At 44.8% G+C, this 18,529-nt stretch overlaps 1 protein-coding gene across 1 annotated transcript in view; it reads left to right on the top strand.

Moving 5' to 3' along the window:
* Positions 1-417: 417 nt before the first annotated feature.
* LOC121003431 overlaps positions 418-18,529 on the top strand; it is a 67,843-nt gene continuing 49,731 nt past the window's right edge. Inside the window, exons 1-3 of the mRNA XM_040435320.1 lie at positions 418-422; positions 15,546-15,621; positions 17,698-18,033. Of these exons, the coding sequence (XP_040291254.1) occupies positions 15,570-15,621; positions 17,698-18,033 (388 nt within the window). The 5' untranslated portion in view covers positions 418-422; positions 15,546-15,569. The remainder of the gene's footprint in view (positions 423-15,545; positions 15,622-17,697; positions 18,034-18,529) is intronic.

Below are 18,529 nucleotides of genomic sequence, written 5' to 3'. Positions count from 1 at the left end.
TTTTTTGAGCCTGGTCGGTATGTAATTTGGAAGTTAAACCTGTCAAAAAAAAAACTCCACCGTACTTGACGGCCTGATAATGTTTTATTGGTTTTCAGGTATTGTAGATTACGGTGATCCGTATAAATTGTGATGGGGTGTATTGATCCTTCAAGTAAATGCCTCCAATTTTCCAGGGAGCACTTTATGGCGAGGAGTTCCTTTTCGCCTATGGGGTAATTGAATTCGGCGGTATTTAGCGTCCGGGAGTAGAACCCGATAGGATGTAACGGAGTTGAAAAAGAGCTTCGCTGGGACAGAACAGCTCCTATGGCTGCCTGGGATGCGTCTACTTCCAGCACGTAGTGATGGTTCGGATTTTGGAGAGTCAGTATCGGTGCCGTAGTGAACCTGTTCTTTAATAACTCAAACGCTGATTGGGCGTCCTTGGACCAAACGAACTTCGTGTTGACACTAGTTAAGCGGGTTAGTGGTTTAGTGGTAGCGGAGAAATCTTTAATGAATTTCCTATAGAAGTTTGAGAACCCCAGGAACCGTTGAAGAGCTTTCCTGGAATCCGGAATCGGCCAATTTTGGATGCAAGTGATTTTTGAGGGATCCATCTGGATACCTTTGGGTGAAATTATGTATCCGAGGAAGGGAAGAGAGGTAGTCTCGAATACACATTTTTCCTGTTTGACGTATAAGCGATGAACACTTAACCGTGCGAGAACCCAACGGACATGTTTCCTGTAATCGTGTAATTTATCGGAATACACTAGTATATCATCAAGATAGATGATTACACATACGTCCAGTAGATCCCTAAAGATGTCGTTAATAAAATTTTGGAATGTGGCAGGGGCGTTGCACAACCCGAAGGGCATCACTGTATACTCGAAGAGACCATACCGAGTGCGGAAAGCTGTCTTCCATTCATCACCTTTTCTGATCCTAATTAAGTTGTATGCGCCTCTCAAATCCAGCTTGGTGTAGATTGTTGCTGTTTGTAATCTTTCTATGAGTTCGGATATTAGTGGCAAGGGGTACCGATTTTTGATTGTTACTTTGTTCAAGGCTCTGTAATCTATAATGGGCCTTAGGCTTGAGTCTTTGTTTCTCACAAAGAACATCCCTGCTGCTGCCGGGGAGGTTGAAGGCTGAATAAAACCTTTTCGTAAGTTCTCTTCTAGGTACTGTTTGAGGTGAACAAGTTCTGGTTGTGCCAATGGATAAATTCTACCCGTGGGTATCTCACTACCCGGCAGCAAGTCTATGGGGCAATCGTAAGATCTATGGGGCGGAAGAGATTCCGCCTTCTTTGAGCTGAATACCTCAGCAAAGTCTGCGTATTTGCTGGGGACCTGGTTCACTCCCACTTGCATGAGAGATTTGAGAGGAAAGCAGGTCTCCATACAATAAGGTAACGTAAACTGAACTCTCCCCTGTTTCCATAGGAGGGTTGGCTGGTGTATTTGCAACCATGGCAACCCAAGAATCACGGGAAACAATGGAGAGTGTATGATATCAAAGGATAAGAATTCTGTGTGGTTATTTTCACATGTCACCATGAGGGGTTGAGTCTGACTGTGGATAGGACTAGAAGTGGTACCGTCAATGAAACTCACGGATATCGGAACGTTTTTTCTCATGTGGGGAATTTTATTTCGCTCAACCAGATGCATATCGATAAAATTCCCCGATGCTCCCGTGTCCACCATGGCTTCAACGATAATCCGGTTTTGGTCCCACTGTAAGGTGAGAGACGTGTATATGTAACCACCAGTACTATTTTTTGTACTGCCTAAGGTACAAGACGTGCCGCTCTTACCTTCGCACTTCTTACGTATCGCGGGGCATCCGTCAACGGTATGGTCAGCAGACGCACAATATAAACAGAGGTTGAGGTTACGTCTCCTGGCTTTCTCTCTCTCGGTCAGAGGACCTCGGATCGCCCCAATCTCCATCATCTCTACAGCAGGACCCTGGCTGGACGGTCTTGGGTTGGGTGTGAAGCCTGAGACTCTCTCGGCTCTGCGTTCCCTCAGCCGTCTGTCAATGGTGGTGGCCTTCTGCATCAAGGCATTAAGTGTAAGTGGTAATTCTCCTCGGGCTAATTCGTCCTTCAGGGCCTCGGAAAGACCTAGGCGAAACTGATTCCTAAGGGTGAGGTCATTCCATTCAGTCTCCCGGGCCCAGCGAGTGTATTCCGCAATAAAGTCCTCTACAGGTCGTCTCCCTTGTTTAAGGCTGCGTATAGCGGTCTCAGCGGTCAGCTGTTTACTATGGTCCTCGTAGAGAAGGGCCATTTTTTCAAGGAACAGAGGGAAGGATTCCAGGACTGGGTCTTCTTTTTCTAAATAGGTATTGGCCCATGCTCTGGGCTCCCCCCTGAGGTATGAGATCATGGTAAGTACTTTTGTTCTGTCAGTTGGGTAAGTCCGGTGCTGCAGCTCAAACATTAGTTTGCACGCGTTCAGGAAATCCCTGAACTGCCTTCGGTCACCCGCGAATATCTCAGGTGGGCTGACCTTGGGTTCTGGTCCATCACGGGGGTGTCCTGGCCCCTGAGTGACAAGTTGCCGTATTGCCTGGTTTTCTAGCTGGAGATGTTGTATAGTCACATTGAGGGTCTCCACCCTCTTAGTGAGGGTGACGAGGTGACCTGCAACTTCCGCTGGATCCATGTAGGTTCCACTAATATGTAACGCACCTAGTTGATCAGTTAGGATCTCAACTGCGGAAGCAATGGACGTGCACTATTATCCCACTGCCCTTGTTCTTGGCTGTGGGATTCGCGGTTACTCAGTATGTACCCCAGGCGTCTCTCTCAGTCTTGGGCGGAGAGTTTGGGGTAACAAAATCATTTACCGCTATCCATCTATTTAGTATTACTGCTGGAGAGGAAGGTCTCGCAGTATTACAGGAGTCACAAGTTAGTATAAGCTTGTGCACAGTTCAGAGTTAGTATCTAGTATGCAATAGGTTCAGGGTTAGTATATAGCATGTCCTCAGTTTAGTATATTGTATGCCATAGGTTCAGAGCATGTCCACAGTTTAGTATATAGTATGCAGTAGGTTCAGAACATGTCCACAGTTTAGTATATAGTATGCAGTAGGTTCAGAGTTAGTATAGCATGTCCACAGTTTAGTATATAGTATGCAGTAGGTTCAGAGTTAGTATAGCATGTCCACAGTTTAGTATATAGTATGCAGTAGGTTCAGAGCATGTCCACAGTTTAGTATATAGTATGCAGTAGGTTCAGAGTTAGTATAGCATGTCCACAGTTTAGTATATAGTATGCAGTAGGTTCAGAGCATGTCCACAGTTTAGTATATAGTATGCAGTAGGTTCAGAGTTGGTTTGGGAGTATCGTCTCACACCAGTCAGGAACCACCCCACTCAGAGTTCCAGGACATTAATCAGAGCAGGTAACAGGCATATACTTGCGGTTAGTTGGTCCTGGCTAGGAAGCCAGCAGTGGGGAAGCCAGTGGCAAGAAGGTAGACAGTCCTTCACGCTGTTGTTAGGGATCCAGGTCTGGATATGTGGACAGAGTCCTCAGATGCAGTGGAGCTACAGTAGGTGTTTGTGAGATTGTGCTTTTAGCACGACAGCGTCGCGCTGATACTCGGCAACATGGTGCCGAGATCTCGCACTCACTGGAATAGTGACAGCACATCCCAGCAAGCGCGTCATAGAAGCGACGGGAGATCCGACTTGGATTCCCGCCAATTCTACACGTGTGCGGCGTTTGTTATGAATCCTGAGGGGGAAGTCCCCGCCGGATTTTAAATAAAAATCCGGCCTGGGTCCCCCCCTCAGGAGCATACCGGGCCCTTAGGTCTGTTATGGGTTGTAAGGAGAGCCCCCCCTACGCCGAAAAAAACGGCGTAGGGGGTCCCCCTACAATCCATACCAGACCCGTATCCAAAGCACGCTACCCGGCCAGCCAGGAAGGGAGTGGGGACGAGCGAGCGCCCCCCCCCCCCTCCTGAGCCGTACCAGGCTGCATGCCCTCAACATGGGGGGGTTGGGTGCTCTGGGGCAGGGGGCGCACTGCGGCCCCCCCACCTCAGAGCACCCTGTCCCCATGTTGATGAGGACAGGGCCCCTTCCCGACAACCCTGGCCGTTGGTTGTCGGGGTATGCGGGCGGGAGGCTTATCGGAATCTGGGAGCCCCCTTTAATAAGGGGGCCCCCAGATACCGGCCCCCCACCCTAAGTGAATGAGTATGGGGTACATCGTACCCCTACCCATTCACCTGCAAGAAAAGTGGTAAAAACACAAATAAACCACACAGTGTATTAAAATATTTTATTTTTCTGCTCCGGAGGCCGCCCCCTGTCTTCTTTATTAGCTCTTTTACCAGGGGGGGGCTCTTCTTCTTCCGCTATCCCGACGGGTCTTCTCCGCTATCCGGGGGGTCTTCTCAACTCTCCGGGGTTCTCCTTCTGTCTTCTCCGCTATCCGGGGGCGTCTTCTCAACTCTCCGGGGTTCTCCTTCTGTCTTCTCCGCTATCCGGGGGGGTCTTCTCAACTCTCCGGGGTTCTCCTTCTGTCTTCTCCTTCTGTCTTGTTGACTCGGCGCACCCCGGTTCTTCGTCTCGCGAGACTCGGCGCACCCCGGTTCTTCGTCTCGCGAGACGAAGAACCGGGGTGCGCCGAGTCAACAAGACAGAAGGAGAAGACAGAAGGAGAACCCCGGAGAGTTGAGAAGACCCCCCCGGATAGCGGAGAAGACAGAAGGAGAACCCCGGAGAGTTGAGAAGCCCCCCCGGATAGCGGAGAAGACAGAAGGAGAACCCCGGAGAGTTGAGAAGACCCCCCGGATAGCGGAGAAGACCCGTCGGGATAGCGGAAGAAGAAGAGCCCCCCCTGGTAAAAGAGCTAATAAAGAAGACAGGGGGCGGCCTCCGGAGCAGAAAAATAAAATATTTTAATACACTGTGTGGTTTATTTGTGTTTTTACCACTTTTCTTGCAGGTGAATGGGTAGGGGTACGATGTACCCCATACTCATTCACTTAGGGTGGGGGGCCGGTATCTGGGGGCCCCCTTATTAAAGGGGGCTCCCAGATTCCGATAAGCCTCCCGCCCGCATACCCCGACAACCAACGGCCAGGGTTGTCGGGAAGGGGCCCTGTCCTCATCAACATGGGGACAGGGTGCTCTGAGGTGGGGGGGCCGCAGTGCGCCCCCTGCCCCAGAGCACCCAACCCCCCCATGTTGAGGGCATGCAGCCTGGTACGGCTCAGGAGGGGGGGGGGGGGGGGGCGCTCGCTCGTCCCCACTCCCTTCCTGGCTGGCCGGGTAGCGTGCTTTGGATACGGGTCTGGTATGGATTGTAGGGGGACCCCCTACGCCGTTTTTTTCGGCGTAGGGGGGGCTCTCCTTACAACCCATAACAGACCTAAGGGCCCGGTATGCTCCTGAGGGGGGGACCCAGGCCGGATTTTTATTTAAAATCCGGCGGGGACTTCCCCCTCAGGATTCATAACAAACGCCGCACACGTGTAGAATTGGCGGGAATCCAAGTCGGATCTCCCGTCGCTTCTATGACGGCTCTGTCTCCATCGCGGCAAGCCAGCTCGGCGCTGGCTCCCGCGATGGGGCTCGTAGGTGCTCAATCTCGCCGAGAAAGAGAGCGAGATTGACACAAAATCGGGTTCACCTACTGTAGCAGGGTGCGCACTCCATTAGTGGAACACCCTGCTTAGCACCTGTCTTCTATTTAAGGGCCGGACGGTAAGTGGGCGGAGTCACAGGAGGGCCCAGCAGCCACTGCGTTCCACGCTGGAGTGCAAGCCAGCGTAACAACACAGGCGGTCACTGAATTCCACGCTGGAACGTAAGCCAGCGTATCATCGCAGACGGCCGGTGCGTTCCACGCTGGAGCGCAAGTCAGTGTATCGTCACAGGGAGCCGCTGTGATCCAGGCTGCACTGTTACAAATTGTTGGCACTTATGTATGGAGTGGTTCTCTCCACAGAACATACACTTGAAGGTAGTCTGAAGATTTGTCGGTTCTGTCTCTTTACTGATCCCAGTAGTGACTTTGAACTTGCTCTCGTAGGTATCTGGACCTTTAGCTGCTGTGTTGGTTGCAAAGCTAGTTGCTCTTGCAATTCTTATCTATCTTGCAGGCCTTTCTTCTAAGGATTTTAAGACGTAAGATGATGTTACTGGATTACATGCTATCTGTGCTTCCTTATTGATGAACTCAGAGAACTCTTTAAAACTTTGGAAGTCCTTACCTAGATCTAACTGTTCAGTCACATAGTGATTCCACCTAGAAGCCACTTCTTCAGGTAGCTTAGTTAGCATCCTGTGGTTTTCTAGATAGTTGTTCAGTACTTCCAGTCCTTGATCGTGTGGGATGGCATTGCTGCATGCTTGCAGGGAGTCACGGTACTCTTGGAGTCTGAAGTGTTCTTTAGGACCTATTTTAGGCCAGTTATTAAGTTTCTCTCTAAAAGCTCTTTGTACTAAGAAAGGATGACCATATCTTGCATTAAATTTTTCCCAAGCTTCCTTGTAGGCTTCTTAGTCTTTTCTATAGAAGTTACCTTCAAGAACTTTCTTTGCTTCCCCACCCACATATCTCTTAAGGTAGAATAACTTGTCGATTGCACTGAAGCAATGATGCTAAATGATCATTTCAAAACTTGCCTTCCACTCTATGAACTTCAGTACGTCTCCTGAAAATACAGTGGGTTCCGGAATGGGAAGTCTAGCTAGGACTGTTCTCTGTGGTATTGCTGGGACAATGGTTGTAACACTCTCCTGAGCATTGCCATGGCATCTAGGAATATAATTATTCGGTTCTATTTTCTCACTTACTTCTGAATTAGGTGAGTCCTTTTCTTTATCTTTTCCAGTAGAGCGAGAGGGTAAATTCACACACCTTTTTCATAACACTGGACTAGGCCTCTCTTTGTTTTTATGAGCAGGGATGGAAGGATACTAACTTATTTCTTCACTACATGCTGGAGATTTCCTTCCATTCTCCTGGGCATATGAAGGAAAGTAGGAGTCATTTTCTTCACTTAGTACAGATTTGAACCTATGACTACTCTGACTCATATCCTCCTCATGTACTCTGAGTCTGGCTTCTATGATCTTAACTTCTTTCTGCCTTTCAAGACTTTTATCTGTTGGCGGTGCCTCGATTTCAGCTTCCATTTGATGGCGCTGTGCCTCGATTTCAGCTTCCATCTGATGGCATTGTGCATCCTTTTCAGCTTCCTTTTCAGCGATCAGTTGGCGCTGCGCCTCGATGGCAGCTTTCATTTCAATTTCTGCTCTCTTGACAGCAAGTTGTTCAGCTAATTCCTTTCTTTTGGCTGAAGTATTTGAGGACTTTGATATGTGGGTGGCATTTGGATTGCGAACTTTGTAGCTTGCAATTTGTAGCTTGCAATTTGTATGCTGGCAATTTGAATTTGGTGGAACTGTAAGTATAACACATATAACTGGTTCAGTATACAGTTCTCATTACTATACTAACCATATGAACATAATATGACTGTTCTAAATACCTATTTTGGCCTCTTGTTCCCATAAAACTGGACTCTGACTGGAACTGTGTGTCTGTTCAGCTCCTCTCTCTGGTGAGAGGAATTCCCAGACAGGCTGTGTGTGATGCTGGATGTGATTGGTGAAAACTCTTGCTGTATGAGAAGCTGACTGTGATTGGTCTAGACTTCTGCCCAGCAACAACAGATTAACACTATGCTTTCTGTTGTTTCTGCTGTGTCACTGAATTTACCTTACACTTTCATGGCAAAGAAGGACTATGCAATTCATCTGATCACTCTTCATAACATTCTGGAATATATGCTAATTGAATATGCACAAAGAAAAGTCCAGCTCACCCAATTATCCAAACACCCGCGTGCACGGAAAAGGCTGGTGAGCCTGTATATCCTTGATATGAAAACAAATGAAGTTCCAGCACTCACGATTTTTGGTAGCTAAAATCTTCGTCTTTTATTCAGGCAGTAGACAAAATAGACAGGACATCCACCCACCAGTGTAGCAAACTTGATGCGTTTCGAACAGAAGTTCTTAGTCGTAACAATGAACAGTGTCTCTTCAGGTGATTTTATACTAGTCTGAGAAATAATTACTCTCCCCCCACCTGGAGGGCGGGGGAATAAAGGAGGAGGAAAGCATTTTAACCTCTTATTCTCCGGATGAGGCACTGCTCATGGGTTTTACAATATAGATAAATTACGCATCCATATAAAGTCACAGATTTTTATATAAATATAAAGTGCAAAATAACCACAAATAAAACAGTGAACATATTTAAAATTGCAATAATGTATCAAATGTCAAGATAAAGATAAAGTACAACACTGAGTATATATAAACAACTTGATTAGTATAAATTCATATGTGTTGGTATTGTAATATTGATCTCAACATGAACCCTATTTCTCTATTACTATTCTTAATGGAACTGAAAATTGAATAGACAAATGGTGAGAGGGGAGATGAGAATAGAAAAATCGGGTTAGAAAAAATGCATAAACTCGTTTTTCATATTCAGGCCGTTCGGATGTCTGGTGTTCAACTTAAAAATCCAAAAAGCCTCTCTAAGTCTCACAAGTCGTTTAAAATCTCCTCCTCTTCTTGGTAATCTCACTTGTTCGATTGCAAAAGCTTTGAAATTTCGCACTTGACTTTCATGTTTACAGATAAAATGTTTAGCCGCATTGGATGTGTTCACACTGTGCGGATTTTTTATGTAGTTGAGATGCTCCAAAATTAGAACTTTGAATTTTCTGGTGGTGCATCCCACATACATCATGTCACAGGCTACACATTTTATGACATATATCACCCCTATTGAGTTACAATTAATATATGATTTGATTGGATATATATGAGAATTATTCGCATCATGAAAGGTTTTCGTATTTACCGCATATGTACAAGTGCGGCAGCGTGAGCCCCCGCATCTAGTAAAACCTTTATATATGAGCCAAGGATCCTTTTTTTGTTTAACCCGTTGTGTATACATAGAGGGGGATAGGTAATTTCCTAGGAGGCATATGTATATAATATCAAAAATCCATTCGTGGAACATGTGGTCTGGTATGGCAGGTACATCGACGATATGCTCATAATATGGAGCGGCGATGTGCCTGCCATACAACACTTCATGCAATATCTCGAAAATAATCCATATAATCTAAAGTTCACATATACTGAGCATCCCAAATATATTAATTTTCTCGATCTTACACTTTCGGGAATACCCGATCAAATTATACAAACGAAAACTTTTCGCAAAGAAATAACAGGAAACACACTATTACGTGCAGATAGTCACCATCCTGCCCACACGATAAAATCAATCCCTGTGGGAGAATTCACACGTGCCTACAGAAACTGCAGTACCGCAGCGGCTTTTGAAAGGAAGGCTCGGATTATTGAAGATAGATTGGTACAGAGAGCATACCCTAAATGGATGATAGTTATAGCTAAGCCTCTGGATAAGAAGAAGAGTAGAGAAGATCTACTTTTTTTAACCCCTGCCCCTCCTGCCAATGGAGATCAAAAAGAAAGTAAAAAGAAAAGAATTCATAAACAGACACCAAAAATCGAGAAAACAGACAAAAATGAAAACTTACCTACACTGGTTCTAACATACAGTAAGCAGTTCGAAATAATTTAACAGACAATTAAAAAGTATTTGCCTATTCTTTATGATGACGAAATACTGCACTGTATGCTGAAACAAGGCTGTAGAATTGTGTCAAGACAGTCAAAAACTATAGGAAATGACCTATCCCCCTCTATGTATACACAACGGGTTAAACAAAAAAAGGATCCTTGGCTCATATATAAAGGTTTTACTAGATGTGGGGGCTCACGCTGCCGCACTTGTACATATGCGGTGAATACGAAAACCTTTCATGATGCGAATAATTCTCATATATATCCAATCAAATCATATATTAATTGTAACTCAATAGGGGTGATATATGTCATAAAATGTGTAGCCTGTGACATGATGTATGTGTATGTATGTAAAGTTCGAATTTTGGAGCATCTCAACTACATAAAAAATCTGCACAGTGTGAACACATCCAATGCGGCCAAACATTTTATCTGTAAACATGAAAGTCAAGTGCGAAATTTCAAAGCTTTTGCAATCGAACAAGTGAGATTACCAAGAAGAGGAGGAGATTTTAAACGAATTGTGAGACTTAGAGAGGCTTTTTAAGTTGAACACCAGACATCCGAACGGCCTGAATATGAAAAACGAGTTAATGCATTTTTTTTAACCCGATTTTTCTATTCTCATCTCCCCTCTCACCATTTGTCTATTCTATTTTCAGTTCCATTAAGAATAGTAATAGAGAAATAGGGTTCATGTTGAGATCAATATTACAATACCAACACATATGAATTTATACTAATCAAGTTGTTTATATATACTCAGTGTTGTACTTTATCTTTATCTCGACATTTGATACATTATTGCAATTTTAAATATGTTCACTGTTTTATTTGTGGTTATTTTGCACTTTATATTTCTATAAAAATCTGTGACTTTATATGGATGCGTAATTTATCTATATTGTAAAACACATGAGCAGTGCCTCATCCGGAGAATAAGAGGTTAAAATGCTTTCCTCCTCCTTTATTCCCCCGCCCTCCAGGTGGGGGGAGAGTAATTATTTCTCAGACTAGTATAAAATCACCTGAGGAGACACTGTTCATTGTTACGACTTCTGTTCGAAACGCGTCAAGTTTGCTACACTTGTGGGTGGATGTCCTGTCTATTTTGTCTACTGCCTGAATAAAAGACGAAGATTTTAGCTACCAAAAATCGTGAGTGCTGGAACTTCATTTGTTTTCATATCAAGGATATATGCAAATTGCTATTATAAAAACTTAAGCAGCAACTTTTCCAATTTCCAATATTTATGTAATTCTCAAAACTTTTGGCCACGACTGTATATACAGCGGCATAAAAGGCCTTTTATGTCAGGTGAATGCCTATTGCCTAATTTTTGGGGCCTATACTGCCTGACAATTACATATTTATCCTGTGACCCCCTAATGCACCTCCAGCCACAGAATCCATAGTTCTTTGCTGTCAGGTGAATGCCTTTGGCAGCACCCGATCTCTTACAGGGGGCTGTGATCCGCACAATTAACCCCTCAGGTGCCGCAGGCACATGGAGCCTAATAGGTGGCACAGACTGTCTAAAGGGCTATGAATGGTACAGGGTGCAGGACAGTGCCAGACTGGGAGAGGGCACAAGGCAGCATACTGTTTTATGTTGCCCTGGTGGCACAGGATTTCAAACAGTGGCTGAATGGCGCCTGGCAGTGAATAGGTGGCACTGCTCGTGTTTGGTGTGCCAACCTGCTGAACAGCGCAGAGTGATTGGCATCACTGGGATGGTACTAGGTGGCAGACAATGGCTGGATATTATATATACATGACCATAGTCAGACTGGCACAGGGTACGCGACCATAGTCAGACTGGCACAGGGTACATGACCATAGACTGGCACAGGGTACACGACCATAGTTAAATGTTGCATGCAATAGGTGGCTGAAAAAGGGGCGTGTAAAAGGGTGTGGTCAATGGGCGGAGTCAAGGGGGCGGCAAAATTAGCTTTTGCCTAGGGTGGCAAAAATCCTTGCACCAGCCCTGTATCTTGCCTGTTCCCATTGACTTCAATGAGAAGGAGAAGTTACACTCCGTTTGCTCCTTCCTATTGAAGTGAATGGGATGGAGGAGCTACAGTTACACCTGCTCACCGTCAACATTGAAGAGAAGGCAGCGCTCACACAAGTGCTCTGTTCTCTTCAAATAGCTGATCGGCGACGGGTGCTGGCTGTCGGACCCCCACCGATCTGATATGGAGCACCTATCCTAAGGTAAGTCATCAATATAGGAAACAGGACAACCCCTTTAAATACTCTGAGGGAGATTTATCTAACTGATGTAGGGAAAACTGGCTGTTGTCCATGGCAACCAATCATATTCCACCTTTCCACCCTGCACCATGGATCGCGGACCCATTCACTTAAATGGGTCCCCAATCAGGGAGATGCGGAACGGAGGCATGGATCGGAAGTCAACGGAACGGGTTTTCTGTCCGTGCCTCCACACTGCCTTTTTTGTAATCTGCCTTTTTTTGTGGTGCGGTTTTCTGCAGTTTTGCACACTGTTGCCCAGGGTGCACAAGTGTTATAACCAACTTAGTTTTTGGGACCACATGGTAAGGTGAGCTTTTGACATCTGTTCAAATGGTGAAGTGATGCTATGCTTATGGGTTGGTGAGGCCCAGTGCCAAGGAGGCTTAGTCTGACATCAGGAGTACTGCTTGACAGCTGGGTCTGCAGGCATTGTGTTGCAGCTGGTTGTCAAGTGGAGCTGCACCAAATTAGTAGGGACCCATTCAAATGAGACCACCTTGATGTGGTGATTGGGCTTATACATTTTTATCAAAATGTATACAAATGGCCTCATATACAGTACACTGTGCTGAGAAGCAATAATTGAATACATGGCATGTGGATATATGATCCATGCCTTTTCTTCTTTTTGGAATTTTACCAGTTTTACTAATGTGTCTGTTCCAAAAATCAATCAATCAAATTTGTTGCATCTAGGGTTTCTACACTTTTTTCTGAAATGCTTGCCAAGAGGCAGGGCTAAGCACAAAGGCGGCAGCGATTCCTGAGATTAGTGGATGCAACAGTTCCCCAAAATTGGGTCACAATTCTGGCGTAAAAAAAAAAATCTGTCTCAAAGTAAGCCAACCAATATTAGTTATACACTACTGACAAAAAGTTAGGGATATTTGGCTTGTGGGTGACATTTCAGGATGAACCTAAAATGCACTCTAAGGGTACATTCACACGACCGTATTATTTTTTCCACGTCCGATCGGCATCCGTTCCGCATTTTGCGGAATAGAAGCGGACCCATTCATTCCTATGGGTGAATAAAATGTGCGGACAACATTCAGTATGTTGTCCGCATCCGTGTGTCCGCATTTCTATTCCGCAAAAATATGAAGCATGTCCTACTATTGTCCGTACAGATCGGTCCGCAGCACCATTCAAATCAATGGATCCGCGAATTGCGGATGAAATACGGAATGGTTTCCGTATGTCATCCGTTTTTTGCGGATCCGTTTCCGTATTTTTGAAGGCCATAATTCTTTTTTTTCTCTCTCTCTTTTTTTTTTTTCCTTCCGTTTTTTGCGGACCATAAAAAACGGGAGACATACGGAAGTCATTTGTCCGCAAAATGCGGACACACGGTTCCGTTATTTGCGGACCGCAAATCGGAAAGGATTACACACGGTCGTGTGAATGTACCCTAACCTTTACAAATGAACTTAATGTGACTTTCTCTAAACTTTTGAATGCACATGTCCAACTGTTCAACGCTTCAGTACTTTTTGCACTTTTTGCTGTTCTCTAACAAGGAGCTTAACCGCAAAATTCACAACAGATGTTTGATGCATGAATCGCTCAAAAAATTTCCTGGTTCAATTAGAATTGCTATTTAGACAGTCCTTCTTATAATGCTGTTCACGTTTTGACATCATTAGACCAAGGTGACATCTAACAATTGATCAACGGTACCTCGCCATTTTAAGGCTTTAAGCAGGATTTCTCAGATAGAAGTGGCCACTGAGCTTAGAGTGTCACAGAGTGTCGGCAGCAGGTTGCAACAGAGATACAGAGAGACTGGAAGAGTCACAGAAAGGCATAGAAGTGGATGTCCTTTGGCCACATTCTACACTGAAGACCGCTTCATTGGGAACAATGCCCTACAGAACTGGATGATGACTACCACACAACTCAAGGCACGCTTACGGTAGGTGAGAGAAACCCAAGTGTCACGTTATTCGAAACCATTTACATCCGCATGGTCTGCATGCTAGATGACCTGCAAAGGTTCCTAACCACAGGCGTCATCGTCTTGCATGGGCCAGGGAGCATCTACGCTAGACGAGGGAACAGTGGGCCTCAGTGCTGTTCACTGATGAAAGTCAATTGACGCGCTGAGCAGAAATGATGGCCGCCAACGATATTGCATGCACTACTTTTTTGCGGTGCGGATGACCGGATGCGGATCGAGGACCCTATTGAAGTGAATGGGTCCACGATCCGTATGCGGCTGCCCCACGGTCGGTGCCCGTGCATTGAAGCCCGTGTTGCGGTCCGCAGCCCGGGCCCGGCCAGCACATGGTCGTGTGCATGAGCCCTTAGAGAACTGAGCTTGCCTGTGCAGGTTGAGACATGTCTGGATATGCAACACACACAGTAGCAGTTCAGTCTGATGAAAGCACTGGAGGTGCAGGTCTACAAAAAAGTTAGGGATTTGGAGCTTCGTTCAGTGATTAAATTCCTTACAAAGGAAGAAATGAAGCGTAAAGACCTGTTTGAAGCATTTTCAGAGGAAATGTGCCAAAAAGTAGAGGCCATGATTTTGGAAGATTATCAGGTCAAAGTCAGTGCTATAGCTCATGAATTAGGCATTTTCAGTTGGCATAGTTTCCAGTCTCATTCATGATGTCTTGATGATGTCAAACGTCAGTTCCAGGTGGGTGCCACAAATGTTGACTCCTGAGCAAAAAACTTGTTGCCAGATACAGCAGGCATTTTATTACGAGAATTCATGTCACACAAGACAACAATTACTGGAGACACCAGGGGGACTGTGAGAAGTTGTCCGCAGGTGTGTTGCTGCTGCACAAGAATGCCCCAGCTCACAAGTCTTGCAAATGACAAGCTGCTATCAGGGAATACGGCTTCATGGAGGTTAACCATCCAACCTACAGTCCTGACCTGGCTCCCAGTGATTACGTTCTCTTTCGCAACCTGAAGAAATTTGTGTGTGGGCAATGATTTCCTCTAAAACCTAGGTGGATCTTATGGGCGAGTGCGTCTTATAGGGCAATAAATACGGTATTCCCTTCAGCCAGGGCTAATCTCATCCAACCAATGTTGGATAATCAAATTGCGCGCCCAGTATGGCACCCTGGCCACAGCCATTTTCCCTGGCTCAGTGATCGACAGATTCTCAACATATCCCAGCACATATACAAAAGGAGTCAAATCAACAGTGACAGAGTATACTGAACTGATATTTACTAGAGCTCCAAAAGCCTTCCGATGCCAAAGATGGCCATATCATATGCAGCATACCAGCCTCTTCCCCTAGGGAGCACCTAGAATCTGATCTGAGCCCAATACTTTCCGTAGAAATCTCTAAAGAAAAAACATTTGTAAACAAAAAAAAAGCTGATGAAACTCGTTTTTTACAATCCCAAAAAGATATCATATAAAAGGGAGAAAGCCTTAAAAAATATCTGAAAACATGGCTCTAATACGTGTTTATATGATCCGAGTTTTCCCAACTTTCATGGATGAAGCCAAAACCGCTGAGTTCAGTTTTCTTATTTGCTTAACAGTTATCTTCATGGTCAATATTTAATGATGATGTTGTGTTCTTTCTCTGTGCACCCGCCTTCTTTTCCTGGTATATATCTACTTTTCACCAGCTAGTTATACTCCCAAGTGTTATACATCATGGGGCTGTACACACTGCTGCTGCTGACTGGGCTGGCACTCCTCACTCCGGGTAAGTGCAAAGTGGCATCAGTTATCATAGGGTGGTGGATACTGTCAAGTTATAATGATAGATAGATAGATAGATAGATAGATAGATAGATAGATAGATAGATAGATAGATAGATAGATAGATAGATAGATAGATAGATAGATAGATAGATAGATAGACAGACAGACAGACAGACCCACCCCTAGGGGAGACCCAGTGCATCTGATGGAACGTGCTACAAAACCTTCATATGTTTCTCTATGCAATCCGAGGCATACAGAGATTCAGTATGGTCCATGGGTGCTATATTGTGGTACAGAGGTTGTATGGAGCTGTAAAAGGCACACACTGGATTTATTTCTGCAAAATCCATGTATAAACCAATATGTTTAGAAGCAAGATTTAAATATGCTGGATCCTGTATTCCCCAGCAGATGCTTCTAGAGGAAAACATACATGTTAGGCTACATGCACACGAACGTTGTTTGTTTCAATTTTTTTTGCGGATAGGATGCGGACCCATTCATTTCAATGGGTCCGCAAAAAACACACACCGTGTGCTGTCCGCATCAGTATGTCCGTTCCGTAGCCCCTCATGTCCTATTCTTGTCCGTTTTAGGCATTGTTACAATGGATCCGCAAAAAAAAAAACGGATGGCATACGGATGTCATCCGTTTTTTACAGATCCGCAATTTGCGGACAGAAAAACACATACGGTCGTGTGCATGTAGCCTTAGCCATGGATCTGCAAAAACGCTTCTGTTACAATAATACAACCGCATGCATCCGCATGTATTATGTCTTCTATAGCCATGACGGATGCGTCTTGAGCACCATTGAAAGTCCGTTTGGCTTCGCTTCATCAGGCGGACAGAAAAACGCTGCAGGCAGCGTTTTGGTGTCCGCTTCCAGAGCGGAATGGTGACTGAACGGAGGCAAACTGATGCATTCTGAGCGGATCCTTTTCCATTCAGAATGCCTTAGCGCAAAACTAATCCGTTTTGTACCGCTTCTCAGAGCCCATGACGGATCTCACAAACGGCAAGCCAAAATGCCAGTGTGAAAGTAGCCTTAGCTGATCCAAGCATGCATGTTTATGCGCGGGTCAGAGGAGACAGCTGTTGACCGAACATCTGTTCAGATGGAGGCAATAATGATCCTTCTAAAGTGACATGGAGCTGTCTCCGAACACCACATTGGGTCAAAGAGGGCAGTATATGTTCCTTCTGTTTATGTATCAATAGCATTATGTCACTCTTATTATCATCTTTTCAACCATCCACCCATGGTCACAAAAGCATCAACAAATGATCCAAGAAATTGCTGTTGCCTTTGGGCCATTTATGCTTTAGTGTTCCCATGTGACGGCCACCTCTGCATCCGCTATAGCTTCTCCCCTGCTGTGGCTGTTCTGCATGTTTTTACTGATTGAGGAGAAAATTACTGTAAATGGCACCACTGAATCCATTAAATAATGGGAAAGTGCTGCCCCCTACAGTCAGGGAAGGAATGCATCTTGCTTCATTGTTTGCCAATCTTTGTTCAGGATGCCACTCGTTTGGCACTTGCTGCAAAAGTAAGGTTAGACTTTCTGTCTACTGCCCTGTCCTGATATTTACATACATCTACTGGTCAAGGGTAAGTGGCTTGAAAAAGCAAACAAAAATAGCACCCTGTTCCATGTGCAAAGGTACATGCAAACAATGGAACCATAATTTACTTTAAATTGCTTACTGCTATACTTACTATATATGAGCTTGCTTCAAATTTTCATATGTAGTAAGTACAGTATAGCAGTAATGTAATGTTTCTAGTGTTTGCATATGTCTTCGCGCATGGAGCACATATACAGTTTATTTGCTTTTGCATCTCACACATGATAGTGTGCACTTGCATTTTATTACATATTGTTTGGAGGTGCTGGTCTCATTTTATTTTTTGGGAGAGTGGCTTGTTCATGCTGTACCCTCTCGGCATTTGAGGCACATGCCTCATCAATCTTTCCTTCTATGTATTCCCCTGCTTACATGGTCCAGCTTGATTCCAGATGCATCCTAACATAGATACTTACCTTTCTCTCTGCTTCTCCTTCCCAGGAGTGATATCAAATTATCGCACCACAGGACTAGTTGGTGAAAACCTGATTTTAACCTGCTTCTACCCTGTTACCAGACATACAACTCTTGCATGTTGGGGAAGGGGAGATTGTACAAGTACTGGTTGTAACCACCCAGTAGCCACAATCAATGGAAGCAGAGTGATATGGACAAAGTCTATGAGATACAAGGTAACTGGGGATGCTGCCAATGGAGAACTGCCACTTACCATCACTGATGTGAACCTGGACGATTCAGGGGTTTACTGCTGCCGTGTGCGGATTCCAAATCTCGGGATTGATCTGAAGAGAGAAATTGATGTGGCGATACAACATCGTAAGTAATTTCCTATGAGTAGAGCATGTACTATTTCCTCTTCTCATCTATGAATACAGTAGGAGTTGTCCTAAAAAGACATGTATGGCCTACTGAGCAAGTCCTCCAGCAATCACACTTTTTCTTATGAAATGGATTGTTTGGTGACTGAAGAGTTTCTGAACATTAACAGAGAGAACGGCTATGCTTTAAAAACTCAAACAAGTCATCACTGCCCTACCTTCTACTAGTATGATTGATGGTAACATTCTTATTTTTAGGTTCTAATATATTATAATTTATGGAAATTTAAAAGGTCCCCCTTTTAAAGGTGATCACAGCACTCTATCTATTCTTGCTGATGTGGGTGCTCGTCAAGGGTATGTTCCTGCCTCCACCTCTTGGAACGCAATTTGTATTAAACGATTCAGACAGCACACCAATTTTTGTTATGCTTGATTAGTCTTTATTTAGCCGGACATGGTGGTACTCTGAACAACGTTTCTACAGCCGGCTC

This window comes from Bufo bufo, chromosome 1 (assembly GCF_905171765.1).
Source record: "Bufo bufo chromosome 1, aBufBuf1.1, whole genome shotgun sequence".
NCBI classification, from domain to species: domain Eukaryota; kingdom Metazoa; phylum Chordata; class Amphibia; order Anura; family Bufonidae; genus Bufo; species Bufo bufo.
This window is presented reverse-complemented; position numbering and strand designations above follow the sequence as displayed.